Source organism: Crotalus tigris, unplaced genomic scaffold (genome assembly GCF_016545835.1).
Source record: "Crotalus tigris isolate CLP2741 ecotype Arizona unplaced genomic scaffold, ASM1654583v1 scf7180000017548.2638350, whole genome shotgun sequence".
Classification (NCBI taxonomy): domain Eukaryota; kingdom Metazoa; phylum Chordata; class Lepidosauria; order Squamata; family Viperidae; genus Crotalus; species Crotalus tigris.
In genome coordinates this window covers 842,778-859,306 of record NW_024096466.1, presented here as the reverse complement: position 1 = coordinate 859,306, position 16,529 = coordinate 842,778, and the positions used below count along the sequence as shown (strand labels likewise).

The window sequence follows — 16,529 nt, the reverse complement described above, 5'->3', positions numbered from 1 at the left end:
ATTTACAAAACTGCTGCCTCAGTAAGTCACTAAAATGTCTTTCCTGAGCCAATGAAAAATGGAAATAAGTATCTTGGATTTCAAATAACTGTATAGGTTTCTAGAAAAAGTAATATAGGGTGAAAAAATACTGAATATCCTTCCTAATTTAGCTTTTTAAGAGAAAAGGGAAAGAGCAGGGCATACAGTAGAAGGTGTCATGTTACAAGCAAAGGATTTATGTAAGAAAACACACTAGGGCTCCTTGTATTATAATTGCACAGACCTTTAACGTGTTTATAGTCTGTTAACATGTCCTATATTCAATGTGTACAAGATTGTAGCCTTAGCCAATCTAGAAGTGTTAATTTCAAGTTTAATAAAATGTTTGGTTGAGATAGAGCAAAGGTATCTTGAAGATAAAAGTTTTTCTTGTTGAAAGGATTAAGTAATCCTCAGTATAGCCTGGAAGTTATAAATAATAATAAAAAATATGTATGTGGAGGTTTTGTTTGTGCTGTTTCTTTTTATACCTGTTTATTTTCTTCAATAAATAGTTAGGTCATTTGTCTGCCTAGTTTGTGAGCATGTTACAACAACTTCTCATAGATTTACAGCCCTCTCAGTGACACATGCTGCTGCTGAGGTCTGCAGCAATGATCATCCTAATCTTCTATTAACTACCACGTTGGCAGCCTGCAAAAGTATCATTCAGAATTCAAGTTTCAAAATCCTGGCTTTTGTGGTCCTGTAAATGGAATTCTGGAAATGATACATCTAGATCCTGGTGGACAGAAAAAACTCAGGGTGGGAATAAAAGATATTCCCAACATACCCCTAGATTGCATTTACCACATTTGTCTTCATAGTCGGAGGACTTGACCAAAAGCCAAAATTATTAAACATAGATTATTTAAAATGAATTCTTATGCTGTTGTAAGAGCAAGTAGGAACAGTATTTAAGATGTAATGAGCAGGAGTAATAGAACTAATCAATTCAGATTTCTCACTTGAAGCACAAATAACCAGGCTCAAATTATCATATTTTGTACCCATTATGCAAAGACCTAGCTCTCTGGAAAAGACTCTTAACATTAGGAAAAGTGGAAAGAAAGAGAAAAGGACGATCAGCAGCAACTTTTCAAAACAAACCCAATTGCAGTTTGACTAATGAACCCAGCCTTCCCTGGAAAGTATCTCACTACTTGGTGGATGGTGCTAATAAAACTTTACACCTTTTTTTTGGTGCACCAAAGCAAATTATGATGTCATGATGAAATAACTGCATGGACATAGATGTGCATTTGTGTGGATAACATTTTCCAAATGCATTGAATCCCAAATCAAAAAGTTGAACTTTTCTGCTGGGCTTCCTTTTCAGAATAAAACAAGGATTTCAGGGAGCTCAAGGTACAAGCCAGCAAAGAAGTGTTTGGATTCTTTGCCCCATGACTAGGTACTTTTGGAATATGTATTTCAGACCAGTTGTTTTTCATTCCAGATGAGCACAATGCCAGGACTTCCTACCAGGCCTTGTTTCTATGACATTGATCTGGATCCTGTGACTGGAGAAGTAAATGGACTGTTCTAAGACAAATCAACAATCAAAAGTGAGTATTTGAGAACATCAGTATATGCCGCTTTACTCTCTGAGTTCCCAGGATTTTGAGAGGATTTGGCTTGATGGGTACTTTCACAAAACAACTGCCCTGGCTAATCACCAGACAGTCATTTATTAAAAAGCAATCAGTGATCTGTACTACATTGTCTTTCGGGATGAGTGCAGACAGATGGCTACACAAACAAAATACAAAGCTGTAGCTATCCCACAAATGAAGGCAAACAGATTATGGTGAGAGAAAAGTTCCCTGAGGATGCACAAGTATTAAAACCTCAGAAGACTAAATCTCTGGTCCCAGTGATTGAGCCAAATTGGATCCTGTAGCTATCCCCTCATTTTGTTTCCAAGGATGGTGATGAGGTCAGTGTGGGGTCCAGAGGGTTGCTGGAAATTACTATTAATTTTGAAGTTAACATTTTATACCAAGTTCCTTCGGTTTCTCTTCACTAGACTTGCTTTCTAGTTTGATTATCATCCTTCTTGCCCTTCAGTTTCAGTTTTTTTCTGACTCCTTCTTAAGGTGTGGAGCTCAGAACTGTACACAGTACTCGATGTGGGATGTGAAGAATTGAGCATTCTGTAAATTTTATCCTCTTTCTATAATTTTAATGTTGTCTTCTAAGATAAGTATTGTATTCAAGTCATTACTACTGAAAAGAAGATGTTCTAAGTTAGGGGTGTCAAACTGCCAGCCCATGGGCCGGAAGCGTCATCTGGAAGCTGCGCCCACCCCATTGGCAAAACTGTCCCGATTGCGATGTCACGATGACATGTCTGTTCTAAGTACTGTATTTTTTTCTTGGCATCCAACTTTGTCTCCAATCTGATGAAGCCAAACTGGCTGAGTATGAGTTATAGTGAACACTGTCTGAATATAAATTTCAAGCCAGCTGTGTATCTATTAAACTATTATGCCATCCAGCCCACATTAAACTAACTTGCTGATCATTAACTGCTTTCCGACAATCTAGATATACTATGTTTATGGTATTCTTATAATTTCTTAAGGTTAATTTTAAAAAAATACACATTGATATTGCAAAACTTGTTCTTGACAAATCCATGTTTTTATGGGGCCTGCATATCCATCTTTTTATGATCTGCTCTAAAATCTTTTAAAATATTGATGTAGGTGGCCTTGTTTTTAGTTTACTGTCGCTTCTTTTTTCCCTTTTTGAACATCGGGCTGACATTTGTTCTATTCCAGTCATTTGTAACTCTATCAGTTCTCTAAGATTTCTCAAAAGGCTTCATTCAGACAATGATTTTGTTCTTTCCATGTTCTAAGATGTAGTTTATTTTTCCCTGGAGATCATGTTTCTGTCAGACATGAACATCAGTGCTGCCATTCTGATTTTCCCAGTTTCTCAGTGGAATACATTTTTGCTGGGGTGGCAGTGTGTGGGGGACATGGGGTCAAAGAAGACTGAACCAAAATAGCTCTTCCTTTTCTTTGTTATCTCTTAGCATCTTATCTTCCCTGAACAGTTTGATATATTAATTCTTTTCTTTTCCTTTTATTATTATTTATTATTCCTACCATTCTCCACTAATGTCAGTGAATTCTGAGTTTTTACTTTCTGCAGTCTCAGGCTACCTACTTCTATAGTTCCTTTGTGATTTGTTCCTCTTTCCATTTCCTATTATGTATTCTTTTTTTCAGGCCCTCATTAGTTGTTTTATGTAGCCATATTTATTAGAATCATTTGCAATATTTGCTGTTAGTATCCCCTTTTTTTAGGAATTTGCATCCCCTCTGAGTTCTTTTTCCCATTAGCTTCTGTTAATGTGGAATGTTACTTAACATTGTTCTGCATTTATTAAAAATAGTTTTTTAAGTCCAAGATACATGTTTATCTCCTCTCAATTTTTGTTTCTACTAGACATTCAAGCATCAGGGTCACCCTTCCAATATCCCTGCTTCTTTCCTCAGCTAAGGGTTTTCTATTTGCCAGTATTAAATCAAGACTAGCTCATCCTCCTATGCATTCCCCCCAAGTTTTGAAAAGGAAAGTATGTCAGGAATTTCTGAAAGGACTGTGCTTGCCAAAATTTATCTCCAAACATACTGGTATGTCAGGATAAGCAGAGTTGATAAGTTAGTTCAGCAGTAAAAGTAGTTTGAACAATGTGAAGAATTATTATTTTATCAAGTGGAAAAGAAAATTTATATTGCATTTTGGGCAGTCTGTGGCTTCCTCATTGGGGAGGAAGGTCCCCAAAATCACATCACTGAGCTTTGGTGACACTTGTTCAAGAAAAAGCATATGATTCCCCTTTTTTTTTCAGTGAGAAAATTACAGAAAATTAAATATTTAGTCTTCATTTAGGTCTAACCACATTCAAAACCACTTCTCAATCTGGCTTCTTTCAATGAAACACTGGAGGAAAAACACTGGAAGTCTCAGCCATACCAACTCAATAGAAATAAAAATATGAGCTTTGGCTGTTAAAAGTTTGTGTAGGTCCATTGTCATGATATATTGGTAATCTTTTCTTTGATATTCACTGTTTTAAAGATATGAGGTATTAATCAATGTGGATCCTCCAAGTTTTATATTAAGGGAGATATGAGATAATTTGTGGACAACATATGTGGAAATGTTTTCCTTTTTTATTTCCAGATATTGAATAAATTATGTTATCATTAACTTATATAGCATAACATATTATAAGGTGGCTCTTTATTTTGTATGATTCATTTATTGTGACTTCCAGTTTTCTTACACAAATAACTTAATTTCTTTTCTTTTGTAGATATTGGGGAATCTTGTTTTGACAAAAGTTGAATAAGGTCTCCGTGGTTCCCAGAACTCTTTGGAAACAATTTAAACTCTTATTTTTTTTAAACACGTCTTAATACTGTAATTTTAAAAGATGGTATGCTTTTTAGTTGTGGCAAATGAAAGTCTATATTTTTAACATTGACACTTTTTAAAAGATATTCACAGCTCAGGCCTATATTCGTTATTAAAAAATGTGTGGTTTAACTTCGGATCCAACCTGATTAAATAAATTTTGATTATAAATTGTGCAACTTTTAGTAAGTCTATTATATTTACACTTGAGTAAACAGCTAAACAAAACAAAAACATAATTTTAGATGTTACATAAGTAATGCAACAGGCACTATCACAGAATATATGTGCATGTATTTTGCTATATTAGGATAAAATCTAAAGTTAATCCTCCTTTGAATCCATGCACTGAAATACGCAGACTTAAGTCCCATCATTTTTAATAGGTTTAACCTAAGTAGGTCCAAGACTAGATTTCTCACAAAGACAGTAAACTTTCAGGTTTTAAATATATTTTTGTTTAAAAATATTTTGTTCTGTTTAAAATGTGGTCAGTTAATGAAAGCAGCTTTCCTGATCAAAGACTTGAATTTCAAGTTAAGTAATTAATCAGTTATATCTTTCTATTTTAGTTTATCCTACATACCAATTTCTATTTTTAAAAGTTAATCAAACAAATTTGACCATTTTAATGTTTAATTTTGGTAGTGTTATAGGAGCTATTCAGGAGAGGATACCTCCTCTCTTTGCTACTTACAAAAAATCCCTTTTTTATCCTTTTTTTAATCCTTCCTGAGATTTTTCCTATTTATTCATAATTTAAATTTGCATAGCCAACACTTTAGAAGATAGGCTCAAGATACAGAAGGGCCTTATCCAACAAAATGCAATTCAGTGGTGAGAAAAGTAAGGTTTTATACTTATGCAAGAAAAACCAAATGCACAAGTATAGAATAGATGGTACCTGGCTCAGAAGCAGTAACTGTGAGAGGGATTTAGGAGTCCTAGTGGTCAACCACTTAAATATGAGCCAGCAGTATGCTGCAGCTGCCAAAAAGTCAATGAAGTCTTAGGCTACAACAGCAGAGGTATAGTATCAAGATCATGTGAAGTCTTAGTACTACTTTATACTGTTTGATAAGACCATACTTGGAAAATTGTGTCCATTTTTGGTCACTGTGATACAAATAAGCCCTACAAAGAGTGCAGAGAAGAGTAACGAAGATGATTAAAGGAGGCTAAAACATATGATAAACAGTTATAGGAACTGAGTATGCCTAGTTTAACAAAGAGAAAGGCTAGGGATGACCTGAAAGCAGTCTTTCAATATTTAAGGAGCAATTACAAAGAGGGGGTCCACCTATTCTCAAAAGCATCTGAAGGCAAGATCAGAAATAATGAAAGCTTATCAAAGAGATATCCAACCTAGAAATAAGAAAAAAAATTCTTGACAGTGAGAACAATTAAACAGGGGAAGGGCTTGTCTTGAGAAGTTGTGGATGCTCCATCACTGGAGGTCTATAAGAAGAGATTGGACAATCATTGTCTCGAATGATATAGGTTCTACTGCTTGAGCAGGAGGTTGGACTAGAAGTCCTCCAAGGTTTCTTCCAACTCTATTATTCTATTAACTCAGCACTGATTATGAGCAGCAAACAAAGTAACAATCAAGCACTATACATAAAACCCAAAGCAAAAAGCAAGGGGAACAACATATGGCATAGCTAATACAGAAAGTATGCTCTAGGTGGATACATCCTGACCCATCCAAGAGTTTGGGGAAACAAACAGATTTTCAAGGATTGCTTAAGGAATTGCAGGGTCAGGACAGTTTTAACTGCTATGCGGATGGTATTCCAGGGGTTAGGCACAGAAGGGTATGATCAGACGTCAGATGATGGTGCCAGATGGATGCAACCCAAAGTATGTTAGCTTTGTTGGATCTTACAAGATAGCAGAAATGATGGGAGAGAGGCAGATAGATACTTTGGATAAAGAAGTCTACATATGGCCTGTCAAGTTATATAGATTCTAATGATGGGTCTGGAAAATCCTTGCTTTTAAGATCCTGGAGAATTTTTGGCCTTCTAGATGTGTTGAGGAAGAGGTCTGATCATGCCCAGCCAGAATAATAATAGTTGACAATGGTGAGAGTATAGTCCAACGGAAATAGAGAGTTGGATATAATACACATATTTGATACTCTTGCTGCCACTCTTGCTATTTTTGTTGGCCTACTATAGACAACTTAGGGACAGCTCTGGTTTTAAAAAAATATTCTATCAATCCAAAAACTTTGCATTTGATGTTGAGTTGGCACTGTTTATATCTGTGGGGAGAGGAGAATTCTCTCAAAAAGCCTTGAAGATGGAGAGATTCCTCTGGAATAACCCCCCAATAGCCCTCCCCAAATGTGATTTTATTCTGTTTTTGCATTTATTTTTCTAAATGAAGTACAGTAGGAAAATCTTCCCTGTCTCTATATATTAGGGCCGTGTGTGGTTCAAAATAAGCACTTTGGATCTTACACAAGTGTAGCATCTCTCTGCTGTTCGTTAAAAAAAAGACATGTCCATAGAGCATGGTCAAAAAAGTCAAAATAGTGGCCACAGTGGTGTAGTTGAACCCTTGCTCGTTTTTTCAATATACACAAATATCAACAGCTTTATTCATACCATCACAGATCATTTGGGGTATTTCTCTTCCAAGCTTGGGCAGAAGCCTGAAGGAAAGTAGGATTCTTTAACAAATAGGAGAACACTGCTAGGCTAGGCAAGATCCAGACCAATTCTTCTGAATCATTTTTTGAAATATGGATAGCCATACCCACATGCCCCTGTACATGGAGATCACTTTTGAATGTGTAAATTAAAATATACTTGCTGCCAGATTTGTAATTAACAGAAATAAACTGGAGTACTTGAAAAGCTCTTGAGCACATTTGTGATTAATGTAGAGGAACTTGGTGAGTTTCATTACTTTTCTGGGCAGAGCTTCGGGTATTTGGTGGGGGAGTGATAAGGGGAGAGATTTTATCTGCAATGCACCACAATGGCTGGATTTAATGTGAAATTCTTTGTTTTGAAGGAAGTCTTGATGGAAAAGAAAGCAAAAGAGCCCAATTTTGATGTACGTTTGGATTCAGTATTTACTGCACCACTCTTTATTTAAAGAGATTATTAATGGTATCTTGCACGTCTCTCTCATTTCTAAACTTTTCAAAACTCACCTCTATATACTTTAGCCCCTCTTTCCCCAACTTAGTGCTTCCTAGATAAGTTTAACAAGTATCCCAAGATCTAGGTCAGTGATGGCGAACCTTTTAGAGACCGAGTGCCCAAAAACTGGCCCCGCTCCCGCTCCACCCCCCCGCCTCACCCCCATTCTGCACCCCCCATCTCCCGCCCCACCTGCCCAAAGGACCACTCACTGCCTCCAGGGCCCACCGCAGATCACCCAGGCAGCCCAGCAGCGCTATGGCGGCCACATCCTCTGCCTGCGCCCTGCAGCATCAACTGCATGATGGAGTATGAGGGCAGAGTCTTTTCTACGCTGCCTGGCTGCCATGTCCTTGGCTGCGCTGCTCCATGTGGGCCATCTCAAGGGCAACTCTCCTTCAGGGGGGCATCTGGAGAGGAGGGGGTTGCAGGGGGAGGCAAGGCTGGGACAATGGCACCTGTGCCCACAGAGAGGGCTCCATGTGCAACCTCTGGCACCCATGCTATAAGTTCGCCACCACTGGCTTAGGTGGATAGATAAGGTTAAGCCCATTTTGCATAATTTAAGCTCCTGGCAACACCAATTTAAAAATCTAGATAATGCATTATAGAAAAACATTTCTGCATGATTTTCCAGAGAATTATTGCTTGACACAGCAAACAATAGTGATTAGATAGAGACTCTAATGAGTTTAAGATAGTTTTATACAGTACTGAACTCAAAACATTCTTCCCTCACTTTTGTCCTCCCATCTTTTGACACAATTTTCTGATAGTTTGATCTAGAATCTGATTTTAGGTGGGAAGCTTCCTTTGATTACCATCCGTTTTTCTTTGATACCTTGCAGAGTACTATTTGTTACATATTATCTCACTTCCACATGGTATCTTATACAGCCATATGGACTAGTAGCCACACAGTTGCTTATTGAGTGGCAGCCATATAACTATTTTAAGAAGCAGATCTGTGAATCTTCTTGCATGCTGCGTATTACAGCTGTATATAAATTTGGAGGGCTTGTGTCCTGAACAACCCTGGGAGAAACAAGACTGGCTGCAGCTTCATGTCTAGTTGGCAGCCAAGCTTTTTATCATATTTAATTTTGTAACAATAACAAAATTATATGTGTGTGTGTGTGTGTGTGTGTGTGTGTGTGTGTGTGTGTTTTCTGAGGTTTTCGCGGGTGTTTGTATGTAGGTCTTTGGTTATTCGGGTTTTCTCCCACATAAAATTGGAAGTGTCTTGGTGATGTTTCGACGAAGTCCCATTCGTATCTTCAGGCTGGTGTTTTCGGCTTCGTGCTTCTAGGAGCAATGTGTGATCGTAGCTGTTTCTTCCTTTTAACTGGCAGTTACCCCCCACTGGCAGCTAAAAGGAAGAAACAGCTACGATCACACATTGCTCCTAGAAGCACGAAGCCGAAAACACCAGCCTGAAGATGACGAATGAGACTTCGTCGAAACGTCGCCAAGACACTTCCAATTTTACGTGGGAGAAAACCCGAACAACCAAAGACCTACATATATACATACATACATACATACATATATATATATGTCTTTCTGATTGACAAACAACTCCCTAACACAAAAAATGACACCAGACCCACACTCACAAAAACCACACAGGATGTCACCACCACACATCCACGCAAAAAGCAAACCCAAAGCCATACTGATGATGAGGCTCGACCACAAACCAGAAGCCAGACCACAGCTGCATCATTAGCCACTTTAAACCCCTCCAATCCATACATGAAGCAAACTGACACCCACCATGAAGATGAGGCACGACCACGAACGCGAAGCCAAAAATTAGCAATGCAGCTCACCATTTTAAACCCCCTGGCAACTCAGACTAACCTGAGCACAACAAAGCCCTCACCCAAACAGAACACTCCCCCAGCCAATCAGAGCACAGCCAACCTCCCAGCCAATCAGAGCACAGTCAAGCTCCTAACCAATCAGAACACACCTCCATCCAATCAGAACACAGCCAAGCTCTCATCCAATCAGTTCATACCCCCACTGGCAGTTAAAAGGAGGAAACAGCTACAACCACACATTGCTCCTAGAAGCACGAAGCCGAAAGCACCAGCCTGAAGATGACGAATGAGACTTCGTAGAAACATCGCCAAGACACTTCCAATTTTATGTGGGAGAAAACCCGAATAACCAAAGACCTACATACAAACACCCGCGAAAACCTCAGAAAACAAATATCGAACCTCTACGGGGAGGAAATCCACCATCTGACCAGGACCTATGAAAAACCTGAAGTCCAAAGAGCTTCCATTTTATGCGACCTCGCATTCCTACGCAACTGCCGAGATCAAAATTTAATCCCCACATGTTTCCAACTGAAATTCCACTCCAACTCTGCAGCTACCAAACACATCCTGAAAAGAACAGAATTGGCCCTAATCAGAAATGAACTTCACACAAAAAGATTCCTCCTAGACCGAATTAACAAAGATCTCCTCACACTTCACCTCAAACTCAGCAACACTTTGCTGACAAATCCTTTGGGACAAATCCAAACAACTCGCCGTCTGGAGAGCCGAAACACAGACCACCCTCAAGACAGACACACACACCAACAAACTCCGAAGACTACAAGAACGCCAGAAACAAACCCCTCCTCCCTCACAGCCACACATGAAACAAACAGTGCATAACATCTCAGATAGGATCCTCACCAAAGCCGAAACCAATGTCCTTTCCAAAGGATTCAACTTTGCAGTCGCTCCCAAACACATCCCCACTGAAACCATTATATGTGGAGTTGAAACCAGCCTGACCAAAATCAACCCCGACGACGCTAACAAAATCAGACTCGAAATCACCAACATCCTCTGCACCAGCAAGCCACCCAAAAGCAACTTACCCAAAGAGGAACAGACAGCACTACGTAACCTGAAAGAAGACACCAGCATAATAATCTTACCAGCAGACAAGGGCAATGCCACGGTGGTTATGAACACATCTGACTACCAAACCAAATTAACCAACCTATTCCAAGACTCTACATACAAACCCCTAAACACAGATCCCACCACCTACCTGGAAAAAACCACCAGATCCAAAATAAAAGCCTCCCCCATTAGCGAAGAGATCCAGCAAAGAATCATTCCCAGAGAGAAATCACCCAGATGCCCTAAGCTCTATGGTCTCCCCAAGATACACAAAGAAGGAACCCCACTGAGACCCATAGTCAGCTCCATAGGCTCACCGCTACAAAATCTATCCAAATTTCTCGCCAAACAACTACAGCCCTATGCAGAATCCATCACCTCACATGTAAAAAATTCATTCCATTTCTTAGAGATCATAAAGAAACAAAACTTACAGCCCAGCGACCTACTCGTGAGCTTCGATGTCATATCGCTGTTCACCCAAGTGCCAATCAAAGAAGCCTTGACAGCTATTCAAAACAAATATAACCCCCCAAAACACATCCTAGATCTGACCAACCATTGTCTATCCAACACATACTTCATCTATAATGGACAAAAATACAAACAAATAGAAGGAGCACCCATGGGATCACCCCTCTCACCTGTCATTGCAAACCTCTACATGGAACACTTTGAAACCCAAGCTCTAGAAAAATCTGAACACAAACCCAAACTCTGGCTCAGATACGTAGATGACACCTTCATAATCTGGCCACATGGGAAAGAAAAACTGGACAACTTTCTCATACACCTCAACAGCCTACACCCCAAAATACAGTTCACCATGGAAACAGAAGCTAATAACCAATTTCCCTTCTTAGATGTCTTAGTCTACAAGAAATCCAATGGCTCCCTAGGACACACCATCTACCAGAAGAAAACACACACAAACCGCTATCTGCATGCTCTCTCACACCACCACCCAGCACAGATCAACTCCGTAGCCAAGACACTCATCTCTAGAACAAAACGCTTAGCTGATGAACAACACCTAAAAACCGAACTACACACTCTCACTAATGTACTTACATCCAATGGATTCCAACGAAATAAGATTACCAAACTAATCCAAAAAGAAACCCCACTAAAACCCAAGACAGAGAACAAGAAAACGGCAAAGCTCTCCTCCCTTACATAAAAGGCACCACAGACAGAATCAGTAAGATTCTCCACAAACACAACATTAAGACAGCATTCTGCCCAAACAGAAAAATATCCACCATCCTAAGAAACCTCAAAGATAAAATTGAATTAGAAAATCAAGGAGTATACGAAATCCCATGCACCACTTGCCCCACCACATACATCGGACAAACCAACAGAAGAATAAGTGCACACATTGAAGAACATAAGAACTCAGTCAAAAAAGAGGAACCAACTTCTTCCCTGGTCCAACACCTAAAAATCACAGGACATGAAATTGACTTTAAAAAGACCAGAACTATTGCCAAAACTGAACATTTTAATAACAGAATAATCAGAGAAGCCATCGAGATAGAAAAACGCCCACACAGCATGAACAAATGAGATGATACATCTCGCCTACCAGCCATTTGGAAACCCGCCCTGATTGACAAACGACTCCCTAACACAAAAAATGACACCAGACCCACACTCACAAAAACCACACAGGATATCACCACCACACATCCACGCAAAAAGCAAACCCAAAGCCACACCGATGATGAGGCACGACCACAAACCAGAAGCCAGACCACAGCTGCATCATTAGCCACTTTAAACCCCTCCAATCCATACATGAAGCAAACTGACACCCACATGAAGATGAGGCACGACCACGAAGCCAAAAATTAGCAATGCAGCTCACCATTTTAAACCCCCCGGCAACTCAGACTAACCTGAGCACAACAAAGCCCCCACCCAAACAGAACACTCTCCCAGCCAATCAGAGCACAGCCAACCCCCCAGCCAATCAGAGCACAGCCAAGCTCCTAACCAATCAGAACACACCTCCATCCAATCAGAACACAGCCAAGCTCTCATCCAATCAGTTCATACCCTTACTATATATAACTAGCTGTTGAGATGTCAAAAATGCCTGTAACAATTATTTGATTGTCTAATGTAAAAAGCTCCAAAATGTTGTATGTTCTCTTTGGATTTTTTTAAACATATTCAAATAGTTGGTTCTTGTAAGGAATTCAAGGTGAGGAAGCCAGCTAGTTTGATGGTTTCTTAACATAGTAATTTGTCATCCTGTAATAGAATGGCTCATGTGCCATGAGGAATAAATCATGGAAGGCCTTGGCACCCAGCCACTAGCAAGTTTCTTGTTCTATGTCTACATGATTTATTGCTCTGCCTTTGGAAGTAGGCAAACAGTCTTGCTCACTGAAGCCTAGTCAGTGCCATTTTTTTCATGTTCCTGCATCAGCTGTGATCCAAATGATTCAGTCATGTCTTATACAAAGACTAAAGCTGAATTCTGTCCTTACAGACGTCTGTATAAAATCACAGTTTAATGATATCCTAGAGGTCATCTGTTCAACACCCTGCCTCAGGGCAGGATTCACACACATCTTTGACAGATAATCTTTCAGGCACTGTCTGAAGATCTCTAGGGAAGGAGAACCCACAGTTGCAACAGTCAGGAAGTTCTTGATGTCTAGGCTGAACTTTGTTCCATTTGGTTTTAACCCTATTTTATTTCTGCTTGAGTCACTGCTACATTTCAAAGAAGACACAAAGAACTAGGCTTCTCTTGGGGAAGGATGTCAGGCATTTTGGCTTTCCCAGTTAAGATGTTGCAGCGGGTGATATAAACCTAGAAGGCTTTATTGTAGTCATTAATCAGCCCAAAGGAAATCTATATGTGAATATGCAAAGCTGAATTGATGAGATCAGCATTTGTTGTTATTCAGTTGCTAGGTTGTGTGTCTGACTCTTTGTGACCCCTGGACCATAGCACACCAGGCTCCTCTATCCTCCACTGTCTCCCAAAGTTTGCCTAGATTCATGTTCCTTGCAACAATGGCATTATTTAACCATCTCATTGTCTGCCATCCCCTTCTCCTTTTGCCTTCAATCAGATCAGAACAGCTGGGTAAAATATATACACAAAGAATGTTAACTAAATGAGTATTAAAAACAGAAAATACTGATGGAAGTTAGCCCCCCCAGAAGGAAATATTAAAAAGGGCAGAAAAATATATTTTTCCTCAAAAGGACTTTTTAAAACCAAACCTGGCCCCAAATCTATCTCTCTGCCCCAAGCAAGAGCTAGGCCCATACAAATGCAAATGTAAAACCATCAGAAAGTTGGAGCCAGAGCAATGAAGAAGACAAAAGAGAAGATCTGCATACCCCACCCAAACTCTAGGAGTCAGCCCCATCACCTGGGAAGCAGGATATGATAATAGAATTAAACCACAGATATCAAGGCCTAGACAAACACTCAGAAACAGCCTCAAGGTTCATGCCACAGGAACAGAAAACTATTCCAAACAAGGCTAGAGGGGGTATAAAAGCCTACTGCCCCATGTGCTCAGCTCTCCTTCTCTCTCCTCTGTACTTTCCTGAAGACCTTCTTTCTGCAATAAACTGTAACCTTCTTCCCAAAGCAGTCACCATGTTTGCTTATTTATTCCCGGCTTGGATGAACCAGGATGAAGACTTTACTTCTAACAATACTAAGAAGCTTGCTTCAGCTACATGTATGAGAAAAGAAGAATAGAATTAAAATTAATAGTCAGAACAGTACTGTATAAATGCTAAAATAGTAGCATAAAATCATTTGTTCTTAATTATCCGTTGCCTGATTTTGCATGCTACCACACAAAACCTGGCTATCTTGCAGGTTATTTCAGGATAAATGTCACAGAGCAGAAATTGCACAGATTGTCAGTTGGGGAATCCTATTTTGCCAGTCAGAGATGTGATAATCAGGTGCTATGAAAAACCTACCCCAGAGAATTGCTACACAATCTGACATAAATTATCCTCTTTAGAATTTTCAGTGAGAAGATATTCCACACTGTAAATAGTCCGTGGGGTGGGGGATTAAGGGTGGCATTAAGAATAGCAAATGCTGGAGAAAATGGTGTTAACAAGTTCTAAGCAGGGTTTTTTTTTTAAAAAAATGCATTCACAAAGTCATATCCCACCTACATTTTATTTGCTTAGCCAAGGCATATGGGTGTTGAATAATAATAATAATAATAATAATAATAATAATAATAATAATAATAATAATAAAGTTGAAAGGGATCTTGGAGGTCATCTAGTCCAACCCCCTGCTCAGGCAGGAAATCCTATACCACAGGTGTTAAATTTGCCTTATCACGTGACGTGTCACGACATATCACAACTCTTTGCATTGCCGGCAATGGGGTAGGCGCAGTTTTGGTATGATGAAACCAGCCCATGGGCCGGCAGTCTGACACCTCTGCCCTATACCATTTCAGACAAATGATTGTCCAGTCTCTGCTTAAAAACTTCCAGTGTTGGAACATTCACCATTTCTGGAGATAGGTTGTTCCACTGATTAATTGTTCTAACTGTCAGGAAATTTCTCCTTAGTTCTAGGTTGCTTCTCTTCTTGATTAGTTTCCATCCATTGCTTCTTGTCCTGCCTTCAGGTGCTTTGGAGAATAGCTGGACTCCCTCTTCTTTGTGGCAGCCCCTGAAATATTGGAACACTGCTATCATGCCACCCCTCGTCCTTCTCTTCATTAAACTAGACATACCCAATTCCAGCAACTGTTCCTTATATGTTTTAGCCTCCAGTCTCCTGATCATCTTTGTTGCTCTTCTTGACATGAGCCACAAGGTGGACACCATCCACAGAGGCGACTTGTATTCAACTACTGCTTCCATTATTTTTCTCACATCCTAGGTTTGTGTTTCTGATGTCTATTTTGTTATTGTATCTAATTCTTAAATTTCAAAGATTAAAATGAGAAAATGAGACTCTTGCTGTATCACTCTGTATTCAAAGACCCACTTGAATTCCATGCATATAGTTTTGTGCTTCAGGAAAGAAAGTTGTAGTTTAGATCTAAAAAAGTGGACTCATTTTACAAGAAAAGTTGCCTTTGCTGCAATTATAGCCCTCACCACTTTATAACCAGTGAAAACTCGTTGATTAGCAATAGATTTTATCATATACTAACATTACAGAGCAGTACTGTTATGGTTATCATTGTTTCTCATATACAGGATAGTCCTTGACTAACACAGGGGTCCAAACATCTACCAGGCTGTGGCCTATTTTCAGCCAAGCCTGCGCATGTGTGCGCAGCCCAACTCACTTGAGCAGTGGGTGTGGCACTCACAGCCCCATTCATAAATAAAGCTGTGTGTGCATACGCAGCTGCCTCTCACACAAAACTATTCTCTCTTTTCCTGTCCCCCTGCATCCGGCTGCCAACCCGGAAAGGTTAGGGAACACTGATGTAACCATTGGGGGGGGGGGGGAATGTTGGCCGTAGGAACTTCAGAGCCAGGTTTGTTGTAAGAACCTTTGAAAGGGTCTGTGGTAACTTTGATTGGCTGCTAAATAACCAGTGGTAAGTTCAGAACTACCCGTTTTGATTTTGCATGTTGCTCAGCTGGCTAAGAAACCTTGTATCAATAGGCAAGTAAGTTTGAACATACAAGATGCCAGGTTTAAGTCTGGGCACCCCTCCTAGGACATTTGTGCTTGTGACTCAGCAAAGCCATTTCCAAAAAGATCCAGCCTTCCTGCCACCTGCTGCTTCTCAGCCAGTTGGGGTTACAATTCCCAAAACCCTCAGTTAGTATCCCTGGCGTCTCAAGGCCAGTGTGGTGGAGAGGTTTAAGATGCTGGAGTAGGACTGCTGCAAATGGCTCTGGACCAGACACAAAGCCCTCCCTGGTGGCTAAGGGAAGAAACGGAGTTCCTCTGGATGCTTCTCAAGGCTCCCGCAGGGAAAGCCGGATGGACTGTAACGGAGAAGATGCTAAAATCCGGACA

At 39.9% G+C, this 16,529-nt stretch overlaps 1 protein-coding gene across 1 annotated transcript in view; it reads left to right on the top strand.

Moving 5' to 3' along the window:
• Positions 1 to 4,637, top strand: part of MTHFD1 (methylenetetrahydrofolate dehydrogenase, cyclohydrolase and formyltetrahydrofolate synthetase 1) — a 58,025-nt gene extending 53,388 nt beyond the window's left edge. The window contains exons 27-28 of the mRNA XM_039336997.1: positions 1,481 to 1,589; positions 4,358 to 4,637. Coding sequence (XP_039192931.1) covers positions 1,481 to 1,570 — 90 coding nt within the window. The 3' untranslated portion in view covers positions 1,571 to 1,589; positions 4,358 to 4,637. The remainder of the gene's footprint in view (positions 1 to 1,480; positions 1,590 to 4,357) is intronic.
• Positions 4,638 to 16,529: the final 11,892 nt, after the last annotated feature.